The 26,922-nt window shown below is 43.4% G+C and overlaps 2 protein-coding genes across 8 annotated transcripts in view; both read right to left on the bottom strand.

Annotated features, from left to right (window-relative positions):
- Positions 1–3,239, bottom strand: part of POGLUT3 (protein O-glucosyltransferase 3) — a 28,768-nt gene extending 25,529 nt beyond the window's left edge. Inside the window, exon 1 of one of the 2 annotated variants that reach the window (XM_086679190.1) lies at positions 2,973–3,239. In XM_086679190.1, the coding sequence (XP_086535316.1) occupies positions 2,973–3,174 (202 nt within the window). In that variant the 5' untranslated portion in view covers positions 3,175–3,239. The remainder of the gene's footprint in view (positions 1–2,972) is intronic. The other variant, XM_086679191.1, reaches the window with a different exon arrangement.
- An 8,837-nt stretch (positions 3,240–12,076) lies between these two features.
- Positions 12,077–26,922, bottom strand: part of EXPH5 (exophilin 5) — a 77,726-nt gene continuing 62,880 nt past the window's right edge. For 4 of the 6 annotated variants that reach the window (XM_086679183.1, XM_086679185.1, XM_086679186.1 and 1 more), the window contains 2 exons: positions 21,670–21,806; positions 12,077–17,683 (listed from right to left, as the gene is read on the bottom strand). In XM_086679183.1, coding sequence (XP_086535309.1) covers positions 12,297–17,683; positions 21,670–21,806 — 5,524 coding nt within the window. In that variant the 3' untranslated portion in view covers positions 12,077–12,296. The remainder of the gene's footprint in view (positions 17,684–21,669; positions 21,807–26,922) is intronic. The other 2 variants (XM_086679184.1, XM_086679188.1) reach the window with 1 other exon arrangement.

The following is a 26,922-nucleotide window of genomic DNA, read 5'->3' as shown; positions in this document are numbered from 1 at the left end:
CATTAAGATTATTTGGGGGGAGATTTTCCTGGGAAAAAAGAGGAGGGGCGCCTAGGTGGCGCAGTCGGTTAAGCGTCCGACTTCAGCCAGGTCACGATCTCGCGGTCCGTGAGTTCGAGCCCCGCGTCGGGCTCTGGGCTGATGGCTCAGAGCCTGGAGCCTGTTTCCGATTCTGTGTCTCCCTCTCTCTCTGCCCCTCCCCCGTTCATGCTCTGTCTCTCTCTGTCCCAAAAATAAATAAACGTTGAAAAAAGAGTAAAAGAGATCCTTATTCTCTTGCTATAACCACTGAGAACACTAATGAGTGAGCTATAGTTTCATCTATTTATTATAAAATTAGAAGGAAACTATATAATTTTTTTCCTGTTTAGTCTACTGATAACGTAGTATAAGCATTATTTTTTTAAATTTATTTTAATGTTTATTTATTTTTGACAGAGAGAGAGAGACAGAGCATGAGTGGGGGAGGGGCAGAGAGAGAGGGAGACACAGAATCCGAAGCAGGCTCCAGGCTCTGAGCTGTCAGCACAAAGCCCGACAGGGGACTCAAACTCACAGACTGCGAGATCATGACCTGAGCCGAAGTCGGATGTTCAACCGACTGAGCCACCCAGGCGCCCCTAGTATAAGCATTATTAAATAATCTTTTAAAATTAAAAAAAATCATGGTTATAACATATAACATAAAATTGATCATCATAACCATTTTTTTAAACTCTCTTTTTTTTTACTGTTTATTCATTTATTTTTGAGAGAGAGAGAAAGCTGGGGAGGGACAGAGAGAGAAAGAGAGAGAGAGAATCTCAAGTCCAATGTGAGGCTCAAACCCATTAACTATGAGATCATGACCTGAGCCGAAATCAAGAGTTGGCTGCTTAAACCATTTTTAAGTGTACAGTTCAGTAGTGTTAAGTATATTCACATTTTTATGCAACAAATCTCTACACCTTTTTCGTTTTGTAAAACTGAAGCTTTATACCTTTTCAACAACTCCCCATTTCCCTCTTCCATCAGCCCTTGGCAACCTCCATCCTACTTTCTGTTTCTATGAATTTGACTATTTTAAATACTTCCTATGAGTGGAATCTAAAATGTTAAGTTTAATGGGCTGTCAAACATTCCATCACATGAATGTACCAAACTTTATTTAGCAACTACCTTATAGTTGGCTAGTTAAATTTGTTGCCATAAGTAATTACAACGCAGCAAGAATTTCTTGCATGTAAATCACATTCTGACCATTTTCTCAGGACAGATACCTAGAAATCAGATTACTAGATTAAAGGGCATGGACATTGTCTGCAAATGACATCTTTTTAGAAATTATATTTTCTAACTGTTGAACGTTATCTTTTTGTACATTCAATTTTTAAATATTTAACACTCTTGGTACATTTGGAAAATGGCTTTCCAGAAACTTTTTGGCAATTTGTGCTGCCACCTGAAGAGCATGAAGGTCACTGAGAGTCTCCAGAGGCTCCCTTAACAGCTTTGAGTATTACCGCTTAAAAACCCTTTGCCAATATTTTTAGATTAAAAATTAGAATTTTAAATGAATGTATAGCTCTTTCATTAATAGTAAGATTAGCAGCATGCCATTTTGGATCATGTAATTTTCTTTTTTCCTGTATAAATTAATTTGTCTTTAGTTTTCCCTTTTCTTTCTAAAGCACCCCATTATAACATTGTAAAATTAATTTTAGAAAGTAAACTTTATACTTTTCTATATTTCTATAGTTAACACCCCATAGTGGAAGACTTAGAACCTGGGTTTAAGCATCTTTTATTCTGGGGCACCTGGGTGGCTCAGTCGGTTAAGAGACAGACTCCTGATTTCCGCTCAAGTCATGATCTCACTGTTTGTGAGTCTGAGCCCCCATCAACCTCTGCGTTGACAGTGGGTGGCGGGGTGCAGCCTGTTTGGGATTCTCTGTCTCTCTGCTTCTCTCTTTCTCAAAAATAAATAAATAAAAAGGGGCACCAGGGTGACTCAGTCGGTTGAGTGTCCAAAATCGGCCCAGGTCATGATCTCAAGGTTTGTGGGTTCAAGCCCCACTTCTGGTCCTGTGCTGACAGCTCCCGGCCTGGAGCCTGCTTCAGATTCTGTGTCTCCCTCTCTCTCTGCCCCTGTCCTGCTCACCCTCTCTGTCTCTCTCAAAAATAAATTAACATCAAAAAAATAAACATTAAAAAAAGAATCTTTTGTTCCGATCCTTAGGGCCATGTAAAGTCCTTCTAAAACTAAAAACAAGCAGTCATGGTTTCCCACTGGCGATGGAAGCAGTGCCGGGTTCTACTGCCTCTTGGTTGATACAACAGGATGCCAGTTGGCTGAACATAAATTAGACATAAATTAGCAAATCCTGACTGGCAACACCCAGAAACCACCAGGACAAGTCGTTAAGACGTTGCAAAGGCAAGACGTGTAGGAGAGCGTGGGACGGGACTCAGGACAAGATCCACCGTGCGGACCGAGAGTTTCACTAATTCCTGCAAGCTGCTGGTGACAACTCCAAACTGAGAAGGCAAACATCTCGCACTCACGCCCCCTGCGCGCACTGCTCTGACATCTCCCCGGGGGCTAGGACTCGGCTGTCCCCAAGCCACCAGGCCTCGACCACGGAATCCGAGGATTTCTGGGGCTGGATGACTCACCGCGTGGGGGCGCTCCCTGCGTCACAGCTGGGGTGGTCGGCTAGGGCGTGTGAGTCCCCGGCCTCGCCGAGCGCCTGCAGCTGGACCCCAGGGCCCACGCCTCGTCCCAGTTAGGGCCCTGGGAGTTCATCCATTCATTCACTCACTCACTCACTCACTCCCTCCCTCCCTCCCTCCCTCCCTCCCTCCCGGTGCGTCCGGGGAGGCGGGGGCGCCAAGGGAGGCGGCCGGACCCGCGGGAAGGGCGGCCGGGGGGGAAAGGACGCCACGCAGGCGGCGGGGACCGGGGCGCGCGGAGGCCGGCGGCTCAACGCTACCTGGGGGCGAGCGAGTGAGGTTCAGGCCCTCCGAGTCCACGGCCTGCAGGTAGAAATAGCGCACGGGCAGGACGACGCCGGGCCGCAGCCCGGGCCCCCACACCAGGCTCCGCGGCGCGCTCACCGACGCCTCGGGGGCCCCGGCGCCCACGAGCAGGGCGAGCTGCAGCGGCAGCAGCGCGGCCCGCGGGAGGCGGGGCATGGTCGCCGGGCCCGGAGGTCAGCTCGGCGCCGGCGGCGACGGGGCGGCGGGGCGGCGGGGAGGGGCCGGGCTCCAGGGGCGGGCCGGTGCGCGGCCTCCCGCCGCCCCGCCCTCTCCGGGCCCCAAGCTCCGTGCGCCTCGCCCTGGGGTCAGCGGAGGGCGCGGCTCCGAGCGGCCGAGGCTGCGAGCCTGCGCCCTCGGCCGCCCCCTCCTCCGGTTGCCGGAGCTCATCCACCGTTTTTAAAGGACGCCAGCACAGTGGTGGTTGCGGGGTGGGGGTGAGGGGGGCGAGCCAAGGGCCCCCGCAGCGAAGAACTTCCAAGTCGTTTAGGAAGACGCCTTTAGCCCACGATTTCACTGGGTTTACAAGGTGCAGAGCGACTGGCACGGTCCTGGCTCCCCTCCCCACGCCACCTCTGAAAACTCTGTGGTCCTCTGCTCTGAGATTCCCCCAGCTTCTCCCTAATCTCCTTCCCCCTACACTCGGCTTTTCTCAACAAGTGTTTTCGGAGCGTCCACTAGGTTTGCGACAGACCCCAAGGGAGCTGTTGGGCACCGGGGTAACCGGATTCGGGGCGGAAGGCTTACCTTGAGCCTGGCCGGTGAGCTTCCCGTCTGTCAGGTGGCTCCTGTCCCCTGAAACTGATGAGGTATGACTGGTCTTGGTCACTCAGATGTGGAAGGTGGGTTCGGGAAGAGACTGGCAGGATCCCTAAGCGCTGGAAGCCACTGGCTGCCTTTTCTTCTGACTGATCCACATTTGTTTATTATTTTTGTTTCTTTTATCTGCTTATGGTTCAAATCTATTCCAAGAAAATAAACACTGTGTTCGGGCTGCGTGAGCCAGGGCGAACCCGAAGTGGAGTGGACACAGGGATTCTGCACCCTCTTGACTCCGGACCCCTATTCAGAAACGCTAGAACCAGGCACCCTCTCTGTTCATCTCCTGGCGGTAATTGGACTACCCAGCATTCTTGCTATGATTCCCTTTTACCAGGGCACAACCCGTCCCAGTTCTCTTGACCCATTTTAGTAATACTGAGTAGAGGTTGTAGACAGTGTTCTTTGTATTTTAGAAAGATCTTCAGAAACTGGTAGTAAATCAGTGGTAAATGATAAGGCTAAAGTGTAGCATTATTTAGTACTACTTTCATTGATAGGTTTTATTTGTGGAGTTGTCTGCATGCTTTAAATGGAAAGCATTGCTGTGCTTTAGCTATCACTTTGAAAAACTGTGCAGAACACATTTTATTCACATTCTTCCAAAATCAGACTTTAAAAAATTTCTGGAGGGGCGCCTGGGTGGCGCAGTCGGTTAAGCGTCCGACTTCAGCCAGGTCACGATCTCGCGGTCCGTGAGTTCGAGCCCCGCGTCAGGCTCTGGGCTGATGGCTCAGAGCCTGGAGCCTGTTTCCGATTCTGTGTCTCCCTCTCTCTCTGCCCCTCCCCCGTTCATGCTCTGTCTCTCTCTGTCCCAAAAATAAATAAACGTTGAAAAAAAAAATTTAAAAAAAATAAAAAATTTCTGGAGAAATAATCTGAGGGTTAGCTGATATGAGAGGATATGATATGTAAAATATGGCCATATATATATTTATATATATATTACATAATATATCCTAATATATTACATAACACTTGTGGTAACACCCAGTATTTTTTGAGAACATTATCAAGCCATACAATTGTATCTGAACTCCTGTTTAGCAATACTGAATCTATACCAACCTGTTTTTTTTCTCATTTTAATCTGTATCTTTAAAAGCATCTCTCTTCAGATCAACCAATGACTTGGCTAGATTTTTTTTTTTTTTTTTTAGTGTAAAAAATTTGTTTTAATGTTTATTTGTGAGAGAGAGAGAGGCAGACTGTGAGAGGGGGAGGGGCAGAGAGAGAGAGGGAGAGACAGAATCAGAAGCAGGCTCCAGACTCTGTGCTGTCAGCACACAGCCCGATATGGGGCTCAAAACCACGAACTGTGAGATCATGACCTGAGCTGAAGTTGGATGCTTAACCAACTGAGCCACTCAGGTGCCCCTAGCTTCTTTATCATAAATCAAATTTCAAATACTTATTCAATGTCTACTATGTTTTAGACATTATACTTTGACCATAAAACTCGTGTGGCCTAGTGTAAAGACCACAATGTATTGTGGTAGGTGCTAAAATATGGGTGTTGAGAACTGTACAGGGTCTGAGATTCTAGCCTCTTAGAAACTAACAGATTAGCCTGTTACTGTTTCATGGATGCTATCAAAAGACACAAGACTCCTGGGTCAGAGACAAAGGACTTTATTAGTTATTGTCAGAGTTTCATGTTGGTTTGTGTTGGACCCCCATGTTCCCTGATCTGGGCAGAATTGTGTTTCTCCATAATCCATATATTGAAGCACTAAGCTCCATTACCTCAGAATGTGTATTTGGAGGTAGGGCCTTTAAAGAGATGATTAAGTAAAAGTAGGCCGTTCGGATGGGCCTCAATCCAATCTAACTGGGGTCCTTATAAGAAGAGATTTGGGGGCGCCTGGGTGGCTCAGTCGGTTAAGCATTTGACTTCTCGGTTTTGGCTCAGGCCATGATCTCACAGTTTGTGGGTCTGAGCCCTGCACTGGGCTCCGTGCTGACAGTGCAGACCCTGCTTGGGATTCTCTCTCCCTCTCTCTCTCTGCCCCTCCCCTGCTTGCTCTCTATCCCTCTAAATAAATAAATAAATAAATAAATAAATAAATAAATAAATATTAAGGGAAAAAAAAAGATTTCAATTTGTAGCTGATCTCTTAAGCAGAGGCACTGGAAACTTCACCATCATTTGCTTTATAGACTGTAAATGGAGGATAAATACACAAAACTCTCTGGTGCACTATACAGGCTTGCTACAGTTCGTAAGTGGCATCTCTGCCCTTGGTTTCTTTTTTTTTTTTTTGGCAACGTTTATTTATTTTTGGGACAGAGAGAGACAGAGCATGAACAGGGGAGGGTCAGAGAGAGAGGGAGACACAGAATCGGAAACAGGCTCCAGGCTCTGAGCCATCAGCCCAGAGCCTGACGCGGGGCTCGAACTCACGGACCACGAGATCGTGACCTGGCTGAAGTCGGACGCTTAACCGACTGCGCCACCCAGGCGCCCCTCTGCCCTTGGTTTCTAGGGTATCTTTGTATCCTTGTAATAAATTACTCTTCTGACTTTAGAGAATTGTCTTTTTCAGTGTCATTAATTAATAAAAACCTTACATGGGGTTAGAGGAGCTTAGACCCCATAACATGTGTGAAACATTATTTCAATAATATTTAACACCTACTTCAAGTCACGCATTCGCAAGGGTGCTGGGGATTTAAAGTCAGTGTCTGCCCTTTTATATAGTGCAGTTCCTAGCATGGGTTTTAGATTGTGAGACAAGTGCTTTAAATATTAACTTGCTTTTAGAACCTCATCATATAGGGGTATTTCCACCCCAGGCATAACTCCTCACTGGTCCAGCCTGAGTCAGGGACCCATCTCCGAAACAGTCAACTGTGCTCACACTTAGTGTCTTGTAAGAACATCGATTCTTCCACAATAAGCATGTATGTGGGGATGGTGGTGATGACGAGTGTCTGTGTGTATAAGAGAGCATGAAGTTCCCAGAGGAAAGGAAAAAAAGTGACTGCTGGTAAGACCATCATATCGGTCTCTGTTGCATACCTCCAAAACATTTCTAGAACTTCTTCCAAGTTTACTCCAGACTGGAATGACAGGAAAACTTGGAAAGAGTGGTCGGGGAAAAAAGCATGAGCTCAGAGGGAAAATTAGTACCAGCATTCATTTTATTAAAACAGAATATTTCCGGGGTGACTGAGTGGCTCAGTCGGTTAAGTATCAGTTCAGGTCTTGATTTCAGCTCAGTTCGTGATCTCATGGTTTGGTTAGAGAGATCAGAAATTGAGCCCCTTGTAGGCTCTACCCTTTGCCCCATCAAAATAAATACACTTAAAAAAAACCACAACAACACAATTTGTCATGAAAATTTAAGTAGAAATTAAAGGTTTTTTTCTTTACCTTTTAACAGAAAATAACATTAAATATTCTCCTGGATAGTAAATCTTTAAAACAATTATCTTTAATTCTTTATCTATATACCGATATATAATTCTAAATGCACAAATATAATCATAGTTGTACATACACACGTATATTTCTACATATTCTTTTGTGGAGGTGATCTTGGCTACCCTTTCTCTCTCCCTTCCGTTGTTAAATATACCTCCCAACCCATACCTGGCCACAAAGCAAATGACACATTAGCCTCTTCTGTATCCTCTCATATGTACACATGCATATGCAGGTTTTTTATTAATGCTTGTTAGAAAATGAGATTTTGCTTTTCTCACTCAATAGTACTAATACAAATTCTCCTAAGTCAACTGATACAGTTCTATTTTATTCTTTTTAATGGCTTCATAATATCACATAGGTGGATGTTGCATCATATTTTCAGTCATTTCTTTTTTTCTAATTTTTTCTTAATGTTTACTTTTAACACAGAGGGAGAGAGAGACGGAGACAGGGACAGAGACAGAGAGAGACAGGCGTGAGCCAGGGAGGGGCAGAGAGAGAGAGGGAGACACAGAATCTGAAGCAGGCTCCAGGCTCCGAGCTGTCACCACAGCCCCCAACACGGGGCTCAAACTAACAGTGAGATCATGACCTGAGCCGAAGTCGGAAGCTTAACCAACTGAGCCACCCAGGCGCCTCCCCCTTTTTTTAATGTTTGTTTATTTCTGAGAGAGAGGCAGAGTGTATGCGTGGGTGGGGGAGGGGCCGAGACAGAGGAGGACGGAGGATCAGAAGCATGTCTCTGTGCTGACAGCACAGAGCCCAATGCAGGGTTCCAACCCACGAACCGCGAGATGGTGACCTGAGCCGAGTCAGACACTGAACCGACTGAGCCGCCCAGGTGCCCCTCGGTCATTTCTTACTGAGTGTGCCGTTGCCAGTTTTGCCACAACGAACATCGTAGCAATAAAAATGCTTACGTGTAAGTCCGTCCATACTAGTGCTGCTGTGTCTATTGCAGTGACTTCCCCGGAGTGAATGCAGTGAGTCTGTGTGTTGGTTCCCTCCTGATGTGGCATCTTCCTGTTCATAACAGACAGCTGCTCCCATGGCAGTCCAATGCTGTGACATGATTTGAGATATTGGTGCTGGAATTTCCACTGAATATCTGTTTTGTCTTCCCTATCAGTGTGTTTGTGAGCAAACTGCAGACGCTTTGCAAGGAGGCCTTTTTTCTCTGAGCCAATCTCAAGAGGATTATGTTGTCTACAACTAAAAATCCTGGCTGAACCAATGGACTGTGGTGAATTTTAAGAAGACACTGCACGTATTCAAGATGACAACACTCTGCTGTCCTTGGCAGAGAAACAGCCTTTCAGTTGCTTTTCTAGAAAAGACACAAGATGAGTACAAATCTATTAATTTGTTAATGTTGCGTGTCTTATATTTCAACTGGAAAGAACTGTTCGGTTTTCACCAATGCTACTGGGCACTGGATAACCCAACTCCATGGAGCTCCCCCTCTTCCTCTCAGACAGAGATGCCAGACTTTCTTCATTCCTCCCCTGGTCTGCAACCAGATAGACTGATCTCCCTGTGTTGGTTGATTGCTTTTGCAGACGAATGAAGAAGAGAAGTCAATGTGTTTTTAAAACTCCATATAAGGCTGATCTCATTCAACAACCAGAGAGATTTGTTTGAATGCATCTGGCACCCCCATCTACCCCTTTTTAGAATTTTTCCTGAAACTTTCACACTTAAAAAATAATCATTTGAGGCTGGGAATAAAAAAAAACAAAAAACAAAAAACAAGTCAAACGGTGCATCTGTTTAAATCATTTATTTCAACACAGGCATTGTTTTAAATTTGCACCTTGTCTTGTGAACACTTTTCATGTCTAGAGAAAACGACTGAGAACAGGTACATAAAAGGATTCTTTGACATTTTAACATTTTAATAAAAGTGCTTAAGGCTTGCTTGCTTCAGAAACACAGGTGTGCCAATCACAGACAGCCCCTAAGTGGTAATACATTCACAAACTTGCTTGGAAAGTAACATATTTACATGTTTACCCCGTACATTTAAACGGGATATTCTAAAGCATTATCACTACCGTTAACAATAAACTTAGCAATAAGTCCGCTTCAACCTTCTAGCGTTCCACAGAGAATAGTGCCCTTATGGAGGTGCGAGTTTCTCAATTTTAGTACAGGCACCCATTTACCTTCTATGCAAAGTTGCTTTTATTCACTTTCTATCAGTCAAAACCTTGTTAGTAGCAGTTGGGAGTTTGATAAGCATCATTGTATTTACAACGTAAAGGGGTAAATTATTTAGAAGGAGGTCTCTAAAAACGGAAACAACCTCACGAAGCCCTATTTTAAATAACTTTACAGGGTACAGTTGAAGTACATTATCTAAACAAGTTAATTTAAAGGTACTTCTTAGAACAGATTCCCTCATGATTTACTCCATTTACGTGAATGTTTATTTTAATAATGATTGTATCCTTGAGAAAACAAGTCAGGGGTATAAAAATGACGATTATAAATTACTATAGCTATACCAAAAATGAATATTAAAAAGCAGCAGTCTGTATGTTAAAATACATAGAAATTGGCTGTACTTCTTTAACGAAGTGTTTTTATAAAAGTATAAAACCACAGAAGGTGCTATTTGTGTGAATTTTCGGATTTCTTGATTCTTGAGCCAGACCAACAGGCAAATAGTGCAATAGTGGTCATCAATTAATTACCTTCGAATTCAAATAGTAGATTCTAGTGCAGGGAAGTAGGACCTCGGGGTAGCTGTTCATCCTCACCTTAACTGACGGTTGCTATAGCCTAAACTCAGTGAAAAATAAGGTAACTTCATCTGACCTTTTGTAACATACATGTAAACTCAGAGTATTTACTGAAATAGAGCTTGCAAGCCGATCATTTTTCAAAAACTGAGAAGCTTAATATTAAAATATTAACTCTGAATATCTTAAAAACTACATGGAAAACTTAAGTTATGGTTTATGAAAATTTCACTTAAATAATCAGATAAATACAAAAAGGGGAAAGGCAGAATTTACAAACATAAAAAAAAGGGATAGAATGTTATTTGCTCTTTACCATACAAATTCAAATATTCGGAACAGTTGATTTAAAATGCTACGATTAGTCTCTTTGAGCTTGGTATTGGTGGGAGCCTGAACTTTAGAACAATTTACAGACTCAGGGAATAGCTTTCATGTTAGTTACCACATGTTTACTGGTTTTGAGAGTCCTGGAAATGATGTAAACTAGCTGTGGCATTTTGCTTCCGGGCAAAGCAATGGTTACGAGGATAATAATAATATAGCTCTTTCTTGCATTTCCATCAGTTCCAGATCTCGGTTTGCTTCACCAGCACTACCATTATCCTTAATTTACATGGATGAAACAGACTAGGTGAGAACAATGGAGAATAAAGTTAGGCCAGGAAGCAAATATAAACCAATCAAAATGAAAACCACTCCCATTGACCCTCATAGTATGAAAATCCCGGATGGCATTGCTTTCTGTAGTTCTAGTCAATTATCTTCACTGCCATCTACTGGTGTTGATCCTGTTAGGAGAGAAAGTTCCAGAAGTTCTGCCTGGCAACTACAGAGTTAGAAATCAAGTTATCCGTGAGTATGAGACGTATTTAGCCTAGATAAATTATTCAGAGAATCCTAGCGACAAGCCCTTAGAAGCTCTGCCTTATCATTCCCCATGGGTTTGGTAAATGATCCTGCAAAGAAGACTGAATCCCAGGGCATCTGATCTGACTCAGCAGCATTTGAGGGGTTTGGCCAGTGCTCCCGCTGGATATTCATGACAAGAACATGCACAGGAAAAAAAAAAAAAAGTGTTCTATCCTGCAAATAAAAATAGAGAAATGGATTGTCCTGGAGAAATGAGAAAAACCAGGTGAGGAGAAAGCTGCAGTGAGGATAAGCCAGTCTCATGACAGACGTCCACGTACCTACCTGCAGGCCCAGTCATGCTCCCCTCCTAAGCACGGTCTGTGGCCAAGCCACCTTCTGCACCAGCGTGTTGCCTAGTCTGAGTCTCATCGACTAGATTAAAATTCAGCCCTTAGGGATGCCTGGGTGGCTCAGTGGGTTAAGCGTCCAAGCTTAAGCGGCTCAGGCAGTGATCTCATGGTGCCTAAGGTGGAGCCCTGCATCAGGCTGTGGGCTGACAGCTCAGAGCCTGGAGCCTGCTTCAGATTCTTTGTCTCTCTCTCTCTGCCCCTCTCCCGCTTGCACTCTCTCTCTCAAAAATAAATAAACGTTAAAAAAAAAATTTTTTTTTTAATTCAGTCCTTAACAAGTCACCCAGACCGTACCAATGTCTTCAAAGGTATTGCCAGGAGTACTCATATTTTTTGGTTTGAAAGGGATTCAGCTCCTCTTCTGTAACCTCAACAAATACATCAAACATCTGCTCCCTGGCTTCACTATGGATATAACACCATGCCCTTGTGAAAATTTCCTTATGTTTGTTTGAAAGAAAGAAAAAAAAAACCCTAATCCTTCTAAATGCTGATGAGTCAAACAGGATGCTAATATTTACTCCATTGTCATCATCCCTACATTTTTTTTAATGTCCTGAATATAGGGCATGGATTGGAAGAGGCCATACAGAATTTTCTGGTTGTTCTGGGTAATTAATAAGTTTTGTGTACGCCTGGGACACTAGGGTTGTAAATGACAGTGAAAGGTATAAAAAAAAGTTAGGGAGAGAGTAAAGCAGAAAGCCAAAATTGGATAGTGAATTAGAGATGAAGTGGAGGGAGGGGAGAAAGGCTAAGAATATATATAATATATTATTATTATATATATAAAGAAAACAAGAATTCATTTGTTCTAGAATTTAGGAAGCATATAATGCTTATATATGTTTATATATTATAGAGTGGGGGGAGAAAAAGAGAATCTGGGTAGTTTCAGAGCAGGTGCTGCCCACACTAGATCTTTTTTATATGTGTCCTTCTCAAGGGCATACACATGTACACTTGATTTCCATTACAAACTTTTGGTGGAAAGGTTATACGCATGTTACCGAAGAAGCCTCACAGTTCTGACTCTTTGTCATTTTCATCCAGATAGTATTCATCATCCGTGGTTGTGTCCGTGTCACAATCTGAGTCTACTGGAGTCTTTTCATAGATACAAAGTGGTGCGCCTGGAGATAAGGCATCTTCCGGCATCTGGCCGCTCGGAGAATCTGAGCTTGGTAGCTCTGTTGGCTGAGGATGGTTAATTACATCATCTTTCAGGAAGCCGGGGTTCTTAAGAAAACTTGGTTTCCATAATCTTCCTTGTGTGAGTGACCTCTTTACATTCTCCAAGAAAGCCAACTGTTGTTCTTTCCCAAAAATTCCATAGTCAATAGGTCTAGATATAGATGTTGCAAACTTGGGCCCCATTTTTGTTCTGCCGCCACCCAAAGTCCGGTTTTCATTTCCATCACAGGAGGAAAGCTCAGAAAAGGATCTGAATCTTCGACTGTATCCGCTGTTGCCAGAGAATTCATCCCCGAGGGTCAGTTCACTCAGGGCATTGTCAATAGAAGTGCTCTCAGAAAAATGGCGCCCCCTGACCTTTGGAGGATGACTTTTGCGTACCAGATCACCGTGCACATTGATGCTTTTTAAACTGTTTGAACGATAGGGGAGCAGTTCAGGTCCCCACTCCAGAGATGAAGCACTTCTTTGTTGTTGCTGATAACTGGCCATTGGAATGCTTACTCTAGATTTCTCTGTAGGCTCCAAAGGAAAAGGAGGGTTTATTCTTCTCTGATGGTCAGAGAAGTCTGCTTCCCCGAGGTTGGGGAATGTGGGTTGGGCCAAAGTTCTTGACTCTCTTTCCAAAGTCTGAGCTGCTGTTACATCTTTAGACTTCTCATACTTTGGTGATGATTCTGAGATATTTTTAGACCCATTCCGCTGTAGCTGTGAAATGCTGTTAGACTTCGGATTGCTTAAGTGTGTAGAAGCTTCTCTACTGGGTATTACAGTAACCTGGAGAGAGTTCTCTGACTTTTCCACATCCGTTATATCGCAACTCAACCTGCTTTCATTTCTGGACTCTATGGACTTTGGAGTAGGCTCAGGGGACGGCAGGTTGCACTCGGCCGTGCCAAGAGATAAGCTGCCAAAGCCAGAACTGTTCCCACTTTGGGGGAAGATAGTAGCTACGTGTCTTCTGGGGCTTAAATCTTTAACTAGGAATTTTCTGCTTGCTTTGGACATGGCTGCCAATTTGTGTTTAACTACGGATCTGTTTTTCCCTTTTTCTGGGTCATCCAAGCTGGTTTTCTGTTTACTGCTTCCTCCAGGAAATGAAGGTTGATCCCATGCCAACTTTAGCATTTCATCTTCAGCCTTGCTGTTCTCTGTCATGCTTATCTCCTGACTCCTTGGAGGTAGCTCTCTGGGTTCAGACTGCAAACTGTCTAAATCTGGTTCACCTGAACAAGTCCCTTCAAAAAGCTGTAGTTTATGCAAAGCTGGAGTAAGAGCAAAGACTTGGCTTTCCAAGTCAGAAAGTGGTTTACTAGTCTCTTTTTGGAAATCTGTTCCAATTTCCCCTCTTACTTGACTAGGCTGCAATCCATTGGAACTACCGTCCACGATCTCTCTCGGAAGGCCTTCTCCAGTTCCAGGAGCTGTGATGGCTATCCTAGTACCTACACATTCCCCGGAACTTCTTCCATTTTGGGAACTTCCAACATTCTCTTCTGAATGGGCTGGGAGATTAGAAGGACCACTGTTGCCCGATTTACTGGATTGCTGACAGTTTTCAGCTTTCTCTTCTGTACCTTTTTTTTCCTGAAGCATTGATGAAGGAGGCAGAGTTTCGCTTTGCAATCTTTTCCCTCTCTCTTTTCTGCTCTCTGAATCACCTAGGGGTGTTTTAGCGAAGTTATCTGGGGAAATCTCTCCAGTTTTAGATTCTCCTTTATGAAGAGAAACACGTGCCTCAGTAGAATCCACTTCCTTTAATGTTGGTTCTGAGGGCCAAATGCTTGGTAATTGTGAAGCGGTCATATTTTCACTGGTGCGAGAAAGACAGTGGGTCTTCTCCTGAGCAGAGGTGACCAGCATCTTTAGACCTTCAGATGAAGGTGTTCCTGACTGCTCTTGGGTAGAATAATTTAGCTTTTCTTTTTCAAAAGCATTGGGAAAGGTTTCAGTCTCCACTTTAGTTGATTCCGTAAGTGAATCGATATATCGTGTATACTTTTCAAGAATGTTAGAGAATTTTTTGCTGTATTTCCTTGGTAGAGTGTAATATACTGAAACCACCTCAAGACATTTTACATTATCTTCATCGCCAGAAACAGAAAACGTACTAGTGGTCTTAAATTTACGTAACGTTTTCCCACTTTCTTTTCTTGACGCGTCTGAAGAGAAAGGCAGAGGGTCTTCGTTTGAAAGGGAAAATAGGCCTGTCCCGGAGGCAGCAATTTTACCATCCTTTTCAGTGCATTCTGGAAAGTATTCCTTTTGGTGGTGTCTTTTTGGCCAAGACAAATCGCTAACAGGTGAATTATTTTCCAGAGGGCTAATGATCGCCTCCCAAGGTTTTAGTGTTACAGCAGAAGCATCTGTGTTTGAGACCAAGCATTCTTCTCTTTTGTCTCTCCCATCTGAGGCATCTGGTACCCCTGACGGACACGACACGGCCCTCTTGATGAGGAACGGAAGCGGTCCTTTTCTAACAGAAGCAAACCCAATGTTTTTCAGGCTTGTCGCCTTCTCTGTGACTTCAGGTGCTACTGGGACCGAGTCTGACACTGTTTTGGAACATGTGCTTTCTGACTCAGAAGAACTGGGACCGAATTTGTTCAATGTATACTTCCCTGCTGGGTGTTCCACATTATTTTTGACTTGGAATGGAAGTGGTTCATTCCTACACGGAGAAGCCATTATCTTACTTTCCGACTTCCGGTTATTGATGAGAAATCTGGCTGATTTTGTTGGTGAGGTGCAGGAAGTCGTGTGAACTTCAGGAGGCTTGGAATTGCTTTGATTCATCTCCACGGGGCTACTGTTATCACTGGTGGGTGCTGATCTACTTTCCATTTTGCTTAACTTCTCCAGAGAGGCTATGCGTCGCCTCACTTTTCCTTTTCCTTTCCCATCCTTGAAAGGAGAGTGAGAACGCCATTTGGCAACATCAACTTCCTCATTGTGTACAAGTACACACTCATCGTTACGCTTTGGGTTTTCTGAGCGGCTTAGGGCAAACTGATCACTTTGGTCCTTGCTATCATTGTCCTTTTGTGCTCTTTCTCCCGGAGATGGATCCTTGCCCGAAGGACTTTTCCTGGAGAACACTGTTGTTGAAGGAATCGCCGGAGTGTCAAGGAAAGAATTATTCGATGGTGAGGAGCCAGGTAGTATACCCGATGACAGATCTGAAGAATCGCGTGGGATCTTACGACGAGCAGCTGGTTTGCTACAGTTGGCGGAAGGACTTGTGGTACCTTGTTCTTCCTTGGTATCTGAAACAGCAGGCTTTTCTGCAGACTGTGCCTTTTGACCATCAGCAGGTTCAGAGCTCCAGTGGTTATTTTTAATAATGCCTGAAATAGCTTCAGTACTTGCTCTTACTTCCTGGTGACAACCTTGATCTGGGCTGGGCCAAGACGCTGTTGTGCGTTCCTGAATGAAAGCAAGGGAAGTTGCTGAGCCAAGTTTTCTGTCCCCCGTGTGATTCTTATCTTTTTTAAGTTCATTGGATCGCTCTCTGTGTGATATATGAATTTTGGGGCTCTCTTTCCTAGAAATGACTCCAGGTGACCTCTTTGAACTTACTGTGGTAGATGCATTAAAAGCAAACCCTTTGCCCTTGGCTGACTCCTGGGAGAGGGGATTTTGAACGTCAGAGGCATGGTTAGAGGTTACTGTCTGTGAGACCGGTTGGGGGACTTCACTTGTCATGTGTGTCCGGTCCATCTTGTGTAGTTGTTTGTCTTCTTCCCAAAGAGATTCCTTCAAGACTTTCTCCTTAGTCACTTGTGTGACCAAGATACTGGGTGGGCTTTCAGTAAGAGGTGGAGAATCGACCGAATCGCTCTTGGTCGCAGTGACTTCCGTATAGCTTTTTATTGGCAGAGAGGCGGGCTTAATTTTGTGCACAGCAACTGTGGGATTCTGAAAGCTGGGCCTCTGAGGGTTCCCTCTGTCGTCGGGAATCGGGGGGAAGGAGGTGTTGAATGAGGATGCTAGAGTCGTCTGAGTATTTCCAAACGAGTAAGGTTCTTTGTCCAGGTGTACTTCTGTAGGAGGACCGCCCTGTTGGCATACTGACCTGCCAGATGTGCTGTGATAGCTGGGACCAGTCCCAGGGCAAATGTTTGGCATGCTGAAATGAGTCGTCTGGCTCTCACTGCCTCGCGACACCTCCGTGCTCTCCAGCGTGGTTGTCTGAGAGTCAAACTGCCAGAGATGTGGCTCTTCATGATCTCTGAAAATATTTGTTTTGTAACCAGGAGAAAATGATCCCCAGTGTTGAGAATGAATGCTATGGCTGTGACCAGCTGATACTTCCATGGATATCATTTCAGAATCTCTGTGAGAAGTGAATGGATGCCTACTTTGAGGGAAGTCAGACCAGAAAGAATGTTCTTCGCGTTGGCCCCAAAGAGGACTTTGTTTAAATCTCTGTTCCCTGTTTCGTCCAAAGGTATTGCTAGAGAAACATCTAGCAAATGGGTGTTCTTGATGGTAGAATGGCATATTTTCTGAGTTCTCAAATGGGTCAGGACTCATTGCATTATCCATGCAGGCGTCTAAATGAACACCTTGGTAAACACTCTGTGAACGGTAAAATTCGTATCTCCTGTTCTCCTGAAAACACCTGGGATACACATACTGGTCAGCAGAGTCAATCTCCATCGGTGAAGGTGCCCCCAGGAATTCTTCCTGGCTCTGCCTACCTCCGGAAGAATCTGATCTATTCCATATAATGGATGATAAAGGAGTTCTCTTTGGGCTCTGCTGGTGTCTTGGTGGTATAAACCCACTCTTGTTCTGAGTTATTGTTGGAAAATGTAAGCTTCTTGTTGTGAAATATATTGTAGCCGGTGAAGTTGATGGCTGCCTGCTGTCGAAACACAGAGAAGTACTACCGAAACTATTCTTTTGCACGTAATCTTCCGTTGAGAGTCTGGGCTCCCTTGTCCTGTACATATCATAAATTGTTTTTGTTCTAGGAGAAAAGGTTTTAAAACCTTCCCTAGGGGTTCCTGGTCTTAGGATGTCATAGATAGACATATTAGAAGCTCCATTATGGTGGTTTTGGTACCTTCCCGTGATATTTCCGTGCGTGTTCCCCCTGGAGTAAAAATGACTGCACTGTGCTCTTGATCCATAGTTGAGAGGTGCTGTGGTATTCCCTGAGCTTGGACATTGTTCCTGAGCCAGTTTATTATCCAAGTCGTCTAAAACTGAAAGGAGAATATGAGTCAGGTTTTTTTTTTTTTTTGTATGAGATTTTATAGTCTAATAATAATGAGTTTTTGAGGTCCTTCTTCAAGAAATAAAATCATTTATTATTTTAAAAAAATTTTTTTAATGTTTATTTTTGAGAGACAGAGAGAGCATGAGTAGGGGAGAGGCAGAGAGAGAGAGGAAGACACCGAATCTGAAGCAGGCTCCAGGCCGCGAGCTGTCAGCGCAGAGCCCGACGCGGGGCTCGAACCCACGAACCATGAGATCATGACCCAAGCCAAAACTGGACGCTCACCCGACTGAGCCACCCAGGCGACTCTTTATATAAATGTGGTGACATTAATTTAGATTATGTTTTTAAGAGACTGTGACTTTTACAAGGTTGTAGTAGAAGTTTCTTTTTTCATGCTTTTCCAAATCATACTTTTTCAAAACTAACCTTCCACGATGCCTTAAGAACATAAAGCTACATTTTTGTTTTCTAACCACAACATTTTAATTGTGGTGTTTTTACTTTTTAGCTCATCTTTTGTGTCACTAGGGTAGCTAAGATATTTCCCACCATGCTTACCTCAGAGGATTGCAATAAAAATGAGAGTCTATAAATAATGCGTGATTTCTTAGTTGTACTGTTAAGCAAATGGCACTACTACCAAAAGCTTATTAAGCATGTAATCTATAAACACACTTTATAAAATTTATAGGAGCACCCGGGTGGCTCAGTCGGTTAAGCGTCCGACTTTGGCTGAAGTCATGATCTCACAGTTCGTGAGTTCCAGCCCCGTGTCGGGCACTGTGCTGACAGCTCAGAGCCTGGAGCCTGCTTCAGATTCTGTGTCTCCCTTCTCTCTGCCCCTCCCCCCACTCATGCTCTAGCTCTCTAAATAAATAAATACATACATAAACAAATAAAATTTTAAAAAATTTATAAACATTCTTATTTGGATGGATTTGAGCAACATATAAAATTTAGAGTTCTATACAATATTGTTAAATGATATACTCATCATCAATTGTTTTTTTCCTGGAAAAATTAAGACCCATTATCACCCCTATAATATTGTACTTTCTATGTGTCAGGCCCAGTTCTAAACACTTAATTTATTAACTCATTAAATCCTCACATAACCTTATAAGATTGGTACTATTACTGTGCTTGTGTTATAAATGAGGAAACTGAGGCATGAACAGATTCAGTTGTTGGGGACACACAGCTAGTAAGTGGATCCAGGCAGTCAGTCTCCTGGGTCTGCACAATGCAGCGCCTGTGCCATAAAAGCTCGCTTTTCATTCTTTCTTTTAGTGAACTATAAAGATGATTTCACTATAAGCTCATAATGTTACAAGGATTTGAAGTCGCTGCCGTTAAGCAATGTTTGCTCCTGTTTCTCTCAATGGCAAGGTCAGAGGGCGGTGTGCATGTCAGAGTTCAGTGACCTCTTCATAATACAGAGGACCTAGGGCAATCCGAGCCCCAGAGATCATGCTTACAAGGACCACAGGCTCTGTGTCTTTGAATTGTGTTTATTTAATCATATTTGACCTCTTTTCCTCAATAAAAACCTCTCAGAATTTAAATAGAACCATAATCTTTTAAGGTCTCAAGATTCCCTAAGGGCCATCCTATAGTGGATATACTTTACCACATTCATGTTCCAATAAATACAAACACATAGATTATGTGTTTATTGAAGAAATGTTCATTAATGAGAATCAAAAGTTGTCTGAGAAATAAATTATGGGATTATTTAAGCTGCTGGAGAAGTCATACCTTTCTTCCTCTGTTACATAAAATGATACATTCTCTCCTTGGTTATTTAAAATTATTTGTCATTAAAAAATTTGATTTGGGGGCACCTGGGTGGCTCAGTCAGTTAAGCATCTGACTTCGGCTCAGGTCATGATCTCACGGCTCCTGAGTTCAATACCCCCGTTAGGCTCTGTGCTGACAGCTCAGAGACTGGAGCCTGCTTTGGATTCTGTGTGTCTCTCTCTCTGTCCCTCCCCACCTCAAGAGTAAATAAATAATCATTTAAAAATTCTGATTTTTAACTCTTCAGCGACAGAGTCAGTATTTGTGAACATATGTGGGATGTATCTGTGGACACGTCAACTAGGTTAAGGCAGGTACTGAAGAGAGTTTTGATGTTCTGGATTTTCCCCACCCTATTTTATTTGTAAGCTGGTGCTATTTAAGTATGCACAGCCAGCAGAAGAACCAATCTTGAGCATTAAAGATCTATAACTAAGGAATTCTTCAGGGAATCATCCTGAAATAAAAAAATGAAGAAAGAAAATTATCTCCAGTCTCTGAAATAATTCCATATATCTACACACACAAAAATCAAACAGTGCCAAACCGTAAGGTGAGGCAAAAAGGAAACAAAACTATGTAATGAGTAAAAATCCGTCTTTAAAACAAATTATAATAAAATCTCTGATTTCTGTTCTCTGTTTCCAGCTGTTCGTAGTTTTTTTTCCCTTAAAGTCTTTTGCTGCCTACAAGGGCAACATCTATATGGTAATCACAGAAAATAGAGGAAAGTATAACAAAAGAGGTGAAATCACCTGGAATCCTCCCCAGATATAACACCTCTTAACATCCCCAGAGAAAGCTTCTAAATTGTTCGAAGCCACTTATAATCCCAAGTAATGCTGTTTTATTCATTACTCTTGAGGTAAAAAAACAAAAAACAAAAAACAAAAAAAAAAAACTGTGTTTCCTCTTTATTTTCAGCGAAGACAAATCATTTTTTTTCATTTTGTAAACAGTAGCTCTCCTGTACTAGCAAAAGCTGTGTTTTGGAACAGAGATTTTCCTCTGGGCTTCTTTTCTCTGAAGCAAGTTCTCTGCCAGGAGCCATCTTACTGAAAGGCTGACCCCCTAGCTGGACATCCCTCACTGACCACCCCACCTGTCCCAACTACAGTGCCCTTGCCTTTGCAAATTGGATTTAGTTCCTCGGGGTGAAGCTGGTGAATGACTTCAGAGTTCACTTTTAGATGCCCAGCCTTATTTTTGATACTGAATAACTTATGCAAAGAGAAGCCATGCTTGGGGCACCTGGGTGGTTCAGTCTGTGAAGCGTCTGACCTTGGCTCAGGTCATGGTCTCATGGTTCATGAGTTCAAGCCCCGCATTGGGCTCTGTGCTGATGGCTCAGAGACTGGAGCCTGCTTCAGATTCTATGTCTCCCTCTCTCTCTGCCCCTCCCCTGCTCACGCTCTCTCCCTCTCTCTCTCTTTCTCAAAAATAAATAATAAACATTAAAAACATTTTTAAAAAAGGAGCTATGCTTATATAATAATAACATTCATGTGCATGTAGTTACTTTTGGAATCTGTTTCAGTCTTTACTGTCATCTGTTCTACAAGACTAATTGTTCAACAACAGTTAGATTTCATCACTGTGCCTTTAGGTACTGATTGGGAACAATAAAAGTCTGTTAGGAACAGTATTTTATAGACATATTTCCTAAAAAGGCATTTCCTTTTACCTGAGGTTAATATTAAACATTACTCTCACTCCACAGATTTATCAGCCTTGGTCTGGGCATATTTGTTTAGATTATATTCAAATATAAGATTCTTTAATATTTGTGTTAATAGCAGATAACAGGTACACCGGGGTGGCTCTGTTGGTTGAGCATCCCACTCTTGATTTTGGCTCAGGTCATGATCTCACGGTTTGTGAGACTGAGCCCCACAATGGGCTCTGTCCTGTCAGCACACAGCCTGCTTGGGATTCTCTGTCTCCCTCGCTCTCTCTGCTCCTTCCCTACTCTTGCTCTGTCTCTCGAAAATAAATAAACATAAAACAATACAATAAATAGCATAACAGCCTCCTCTTCAGATAAGGTACATAAAAGGATTTCAAAAATAAAGTACAGGGTATGATATGTTTCGAGCATTTTAATACAAACTGTAATCACTATTTGCTTTAGCGCAGGGTGTCCCAAGGCAGTTCCGTGCATAGACTTACCTTGGAAAAACTCGTTTTCCAGCAGTGAAGCATCCCAGGGAGGCATACCACTTCCCTCCCTCATGCCTGCTCGCCCGGGGACAAAGACACTGTCAACCGGTTGATTTTCCAGAGGTGAACTGTATATTTTGGCCTGCCAATTTGAAAACAGAAAATGCAAGATTATTTGTGGACCTTCCCTAGCCAGAACACGCACGTGTCTCCGCAAAAATTTCCCAAAACGTAAAGCCTAAGGACCACACATCAATTTTTCTAACACTGCTTTCTCAACGTACAGTGTTTCATTGCTTCTGTCATTTGCAAGTGATCACAAACTTCTCTGTACCTACACTAATGGTTTTTAGTATGAGTCTGCAAGCAATTATTGAGCATCTGTTTGCCAAACACTCCTACAAACTTACACAGCACCACACAAATCTTAGGGAGGTTCCTGGAAAACAGTGAAGAAATCGACCTCTTGAATTGGGAGTGTGGTCTTCATGGCCCCAGTGGCTTGAATTTTAGATTTAACACCGTCCTCAGGTCTGTCAAGAGCTGGCTACCTGAAGCTTGTAGTGGACCTTAAGATTTGTGAACTTGCACTTAGATGAAAACAAAAAGTATTTCTATCCATAGCGTTCATGCAGAATGGCAGAACCTCCCGGACAGACATAAGGCACTGATTAACGGTGCTCTCTGAATCAAAAGCGCTACAAAGTATGACCTTATAAATGGTTGGGTTTTTTTTGAAACACCATTGCTGGTTTTACAGGGTTTAGGAGGATGATGTAGAGCTAATGATGTTTTCCTTTCTTTACAGCAACTGTTTATCTTGATATATTTTAATTTTTAAAATTTTTACTTATTTTTGAGAGAGAGAGGGAGAGAACGAGTGTGGGGTAAGGGCAGAGAGAGAGGGGGACACAGAATCCAAAGCAGGCTCCAGGCTCTGAGCTGTCAGCACAGACACCGACGCAGGGCTCGAACCCACCATGAGATCATGACCCGAGCGGAAGTCCGTCGCTTAACTGACCGAGCCACCCAGGCGCCCCCTATCTTGATTTCTCCAAATCCATCACTACCCTACATTCAAGCTTAATTTGTCTCCCTGACCTTGGGGGATTACCCCCTCCCACAGCTTCACCTTCTTTTGCCAAAACACCATTTGCATTTCCTCTGTCACACCATCTCTTCGCTGAGGACTCTGTCTGTAACTCCTTCTGCACCCGTCCCTGAACAAGGCCAGCACTTTCCATTCAGCCACTGTGGTCAGCTCACTCTGCTCCCCAGTCCTTGCTGCTTGGGTGCCTCTTCCCCCCAAGTCTTCTCTTTCCATTTGGTGTTCGCCATTATGTTTCATTTCCCTTGAATGCCCAAGACCAATCTCTAACTTTTCCAAAGCTCCAGCTTTTTTACTTCTCTATCACAGGTCTGTCCAATTCCAAACCCCAGGTTCTCCTGATTTCTATATTCCTCACAATCCAGTATTTTTACTCCTGCTAGTTTCTTCCTCAAGATCTAAATCATTATGTCTTGTAGGAGCCCTGCCCCAATTTCACTGACTTGTGATTTTCAGTTCTATGTGTAATGGAATATACACAGAGATTTATGAATAACAGAGAAACAATCCTGTGATAACTTAGGATGTAGATCATTGGATATAATTTAACACACTAATATAAAATTCAGAAGTAAACAAATACTAGAGGCAAAACAAAACTACAGTAAGATCCCATTTGGAGGTAATATAACCAGAAACTAATCACTCGTGTGGACTACATGCATCTGATTAAGAGAATGGCTGGCTTCAGTGTCTCTCAACCATTTTTAACACCCAAACAAACTCCAGATTTCCTCTCTCTAGACCAGAATACATTCCTTTTGGCCCCCTGGATCATATGCCTTTTATAATGCAAATTCGTACATAAGCGAAAAATACTTGGACTGAGGGCTCAGGAGAAAATGAACCTCTCAAAGATGGGAGGGATTATCGCCCACTAGAGACCCTGAATATAACTTCCTTTGGTCACACGTCTGCCCGAATCCTCTGCGTCAAGACCAACACTATTCGTCCAACATGTTAAGGATGTTTCCCCTACACAGAGGTACAAGTTATATGACTAAGAGAAAATACAGAGCGTTTGTTTACACTCAATTTGAACTCTGCAAGGGTATTTTTTCCAGTGACAAAATGGTTAAAAAAGTCACTCCTAGGGGCGGCTCAGTTGGTTGAGCTCGACTCTTGATTTTGGCTCAGGTCACAATCCCAGGGTCATGGGATCAAGCCCCACATCAGGCTCTTCGCTGAGCATGGAGCCTGCTTGGGATTCATATGCATTTTCTCTCTCTCTGTCTCTTTCTCTGTCTCTAATGTTAAAAAGAAAAAAGTCATGCTAGGCAATGGTAGGTACCAAACACAGAGAAGACTGAACACTATTACTGCTCTATAGATCCCTTTTATTTGAGCTGTATGTGAGTAGTATCATAATTAGTTTTTATTAGCAGCAGCAGCTGAATGGTCTAGGCAATGTGCCTAGCATTTTATACAGGTTACCTTTTTCATTATTTTAACCACCCAATGAAGTTGGTACTATTATTACGACCCTTTGAGAAAAAAGAGGTTTCAAGAGGTCAGGTCAATTGATTCAGGTCACACTGGTGGAGGGATGGATTTCTTCCCAGTCCGTGAGATTCCAGAGCCCAGGCCGAATCACCTGTCTTTACTGTTATATTAGCTTATTAGCACACTCTATCCTAGCTAGAAGCATCTTCTGAGGCCGCTGGGAAGAGGTTTCCTCTTACCTAGAACAGAGGTAAATCCCTCTGGGGCCCAGAGCACACACGGATCCTCAGTCAGGACTCCATCTTGGACTCAGAACCCTCCTCCGAACCATGTTCCGCGCCACGAAGTTGCCATAAGAGATGAAGCCTATTTTCCATTCTAGCCTAGAGGAGGAGGTTCAAAACACCTCCATGCAGCAAAATCGGGTTGAAATGCTATTCCAACCTTGAATTTCAGCCATTCCTCTCCCCAACTCTCTTCAAGGGCCCTGTGCTCCAAGTTCACTACACACAGTTCTCTAAAATGTCGTGCCCTTCGTCCTAGACCTCCACGTCTCTGCTCTTATCTCGGCCCTCTCTGCTCTTCTCTCAGAAAATGGCAATGCGCCCTTCAGTGTCCAGCTCATCTCTGTTTCTGCGAGCTCTTCTCCCTGGGAAGAATTAGTTACCATCGTGGTTTTACACCCATCGTGGTGCATATTATTATACCCATGATATCCTACTGAAGTGTTGACCTTCTTTCCACTTCTACTTTACCACTAGACCTCTCTCCTTCCTGTCTATCGCACATTTCAGTCCCCGCCCTGATCCAAGAAACCAAGCATTTGAAGACAAATGGGTTAGGACCCTGTAAGTGGACCACCTTCTAAAATAACTAGTATTCTCCTCTGTATCCTGTGCACCCAGCATAGTATCCATGTGTAAGTGACTCGCTAGTATTTACTGAGCAGAATTCCAACACCTCTCTTCCCGCCATATCTTTTCCCGTTTCTCCAACCCATTTTTGGTACAGTCATTCGATACCACCTATCTTATATTTGAGCAAAATCACCCATTTCTTCCGTTTTCAATATACTTTCAAAATATCCTCTCTCATCAGATCCTTAGAACAAATTTGCAAGTGAGGTAGGGATTATCATTCCCATTCTGCAGATGAAACACTGAATCCTGGATAAGTGCCTTACTTAAGTCATATGAATAATAACTGGTGGCACTGGCTACTCACACTCCTGTGATCTGACCCCTAACCCTGTTCTTTATGTTGCTGTTTACTGGTATTTTACTCACGTACACGATCCTTATTTAGCTGATAAACCCTGTGGATAAAAACCTTGCTTTAAGCATTCCATGCCCTCCACGTACATGCAGTTAGGGACTGATTTATGGCAGACCAAGGTGGAAAATTACACATATGAGATTTCTAGTAAAGATTACAAAAATTGAGACACCAAATATGTACAGTATTAGGACTTGGAAAAGCACATCTAAGGGAAGAAAGCCTAATGGTCAAACACATGAGTTCCACCCAGTTCAAAACCCTACTTCTGCCTCTTAATAGTGGCATAACTTTGGACAAGTTACTTAACCTTTCTCTACCTTCGCTTCTTTCTTAGTAAAATGAAGAAGTAAGAATGACGATAAGAGTAGCAGCACCCCTCCCCCACTCGTTGGGTGATGCTGACGATTATGAATTAATTGCTGTAAAACACTTTCAGGGGCGCCTGGGTGGCGCAGTCGGTTAAGCGTCCGACTTCAGCCAGGTCACGATCTCGCGGTCCGGGAGTTCGAGCCCCGCGTCAGGCTCTGGGCTGATGGCTCAGAGCCTGGAGCCTGTTTCCGATTCTGTGTCTCCCTCTCTCTCTGCCCCTCCCCCGTTCATGCTCTGTCTCTCTCTGTCCCAAAAATAAATAAACGTTGAAAAAAAAAATTTAAAAAAAAAAAAAAAAACACTTTCAAATGGTGGCCAGCACTTACCAAGTCCTCATTGTTAGTCATCACTATTTTTCTGGGGTTACAGAGGATTTCCTGGAGGATTCCTGCCAATGCTTATAGTCTAAAGAACTAGAAAAGTGTTGGGCGCCTGGGTGGCTCAGTCGGTTCAGCGACTGACTTCAGCTCAGGTCACGATCTCACGGTTTGTGGGTTCGGGCCCCCCGTCGGGCTCTGTGCTGACAGCTCGGAGCATGGAGCCTGCTTCGGGTTCTGTGTCTCCCTCTCTCCCTGCCCCTCCACCACTCATGCTCTGTCTCTCCCTGTCTCAGAAATAAATGAACATTAAAAAAAATTTTTTAAAAAAAGAACTAGAAAAGTGTTCCAAAGAATTAGACACCAGAGTCTGAAAATGCTGGCTTTTAGGATGTCTGTTACATTCTCAAACACGGTGCATAAAAGAGGCTGAGCAAAATGAGGCCTTTTACTCAACCCAATTCACTCTACTGATATTGTCTGCAATCCTGACATGATGAGACAAACAAACCTTCTGTCACAGAGTAACCTTAGACTATCTGAGAACTTCCTAGGGCGGCCAAACCTGTACAACAGCTGTCAGAGCTGAAGCCTGAGCTCAGTGATATTATCAAACGCCTTGGCAAAGCCAACAGATTAATTTTTCAGAGTGTTCCTGAATGTGTTCTCTGTTTTCTGGCAAAGGCCAAATCCACCAATGCACCTGCAGCTTAAAAGCACTCATTCATTTCTTCTTTCAATTTCTGA

The sequence above is a fragment of the Puma concolor genome, chromosome D1 (genome assembly GCF_028749965.1).
Source record: "Puma concolor isolate L17-30 chromosome D1, mPumCon1.1.hap2, whole genome shotgun sequence".
Lineage (NCBI taxonomy): Eukaryota > Metazoa > Chordata > Mammalia > Carnivora > Felidae > Puma > Puma concolor.
The sequence above is the reverse complement of the archived record's forward strand: the minus strand, read 5'-3'. Positions and strand labels throughout refer to the sequence as shown.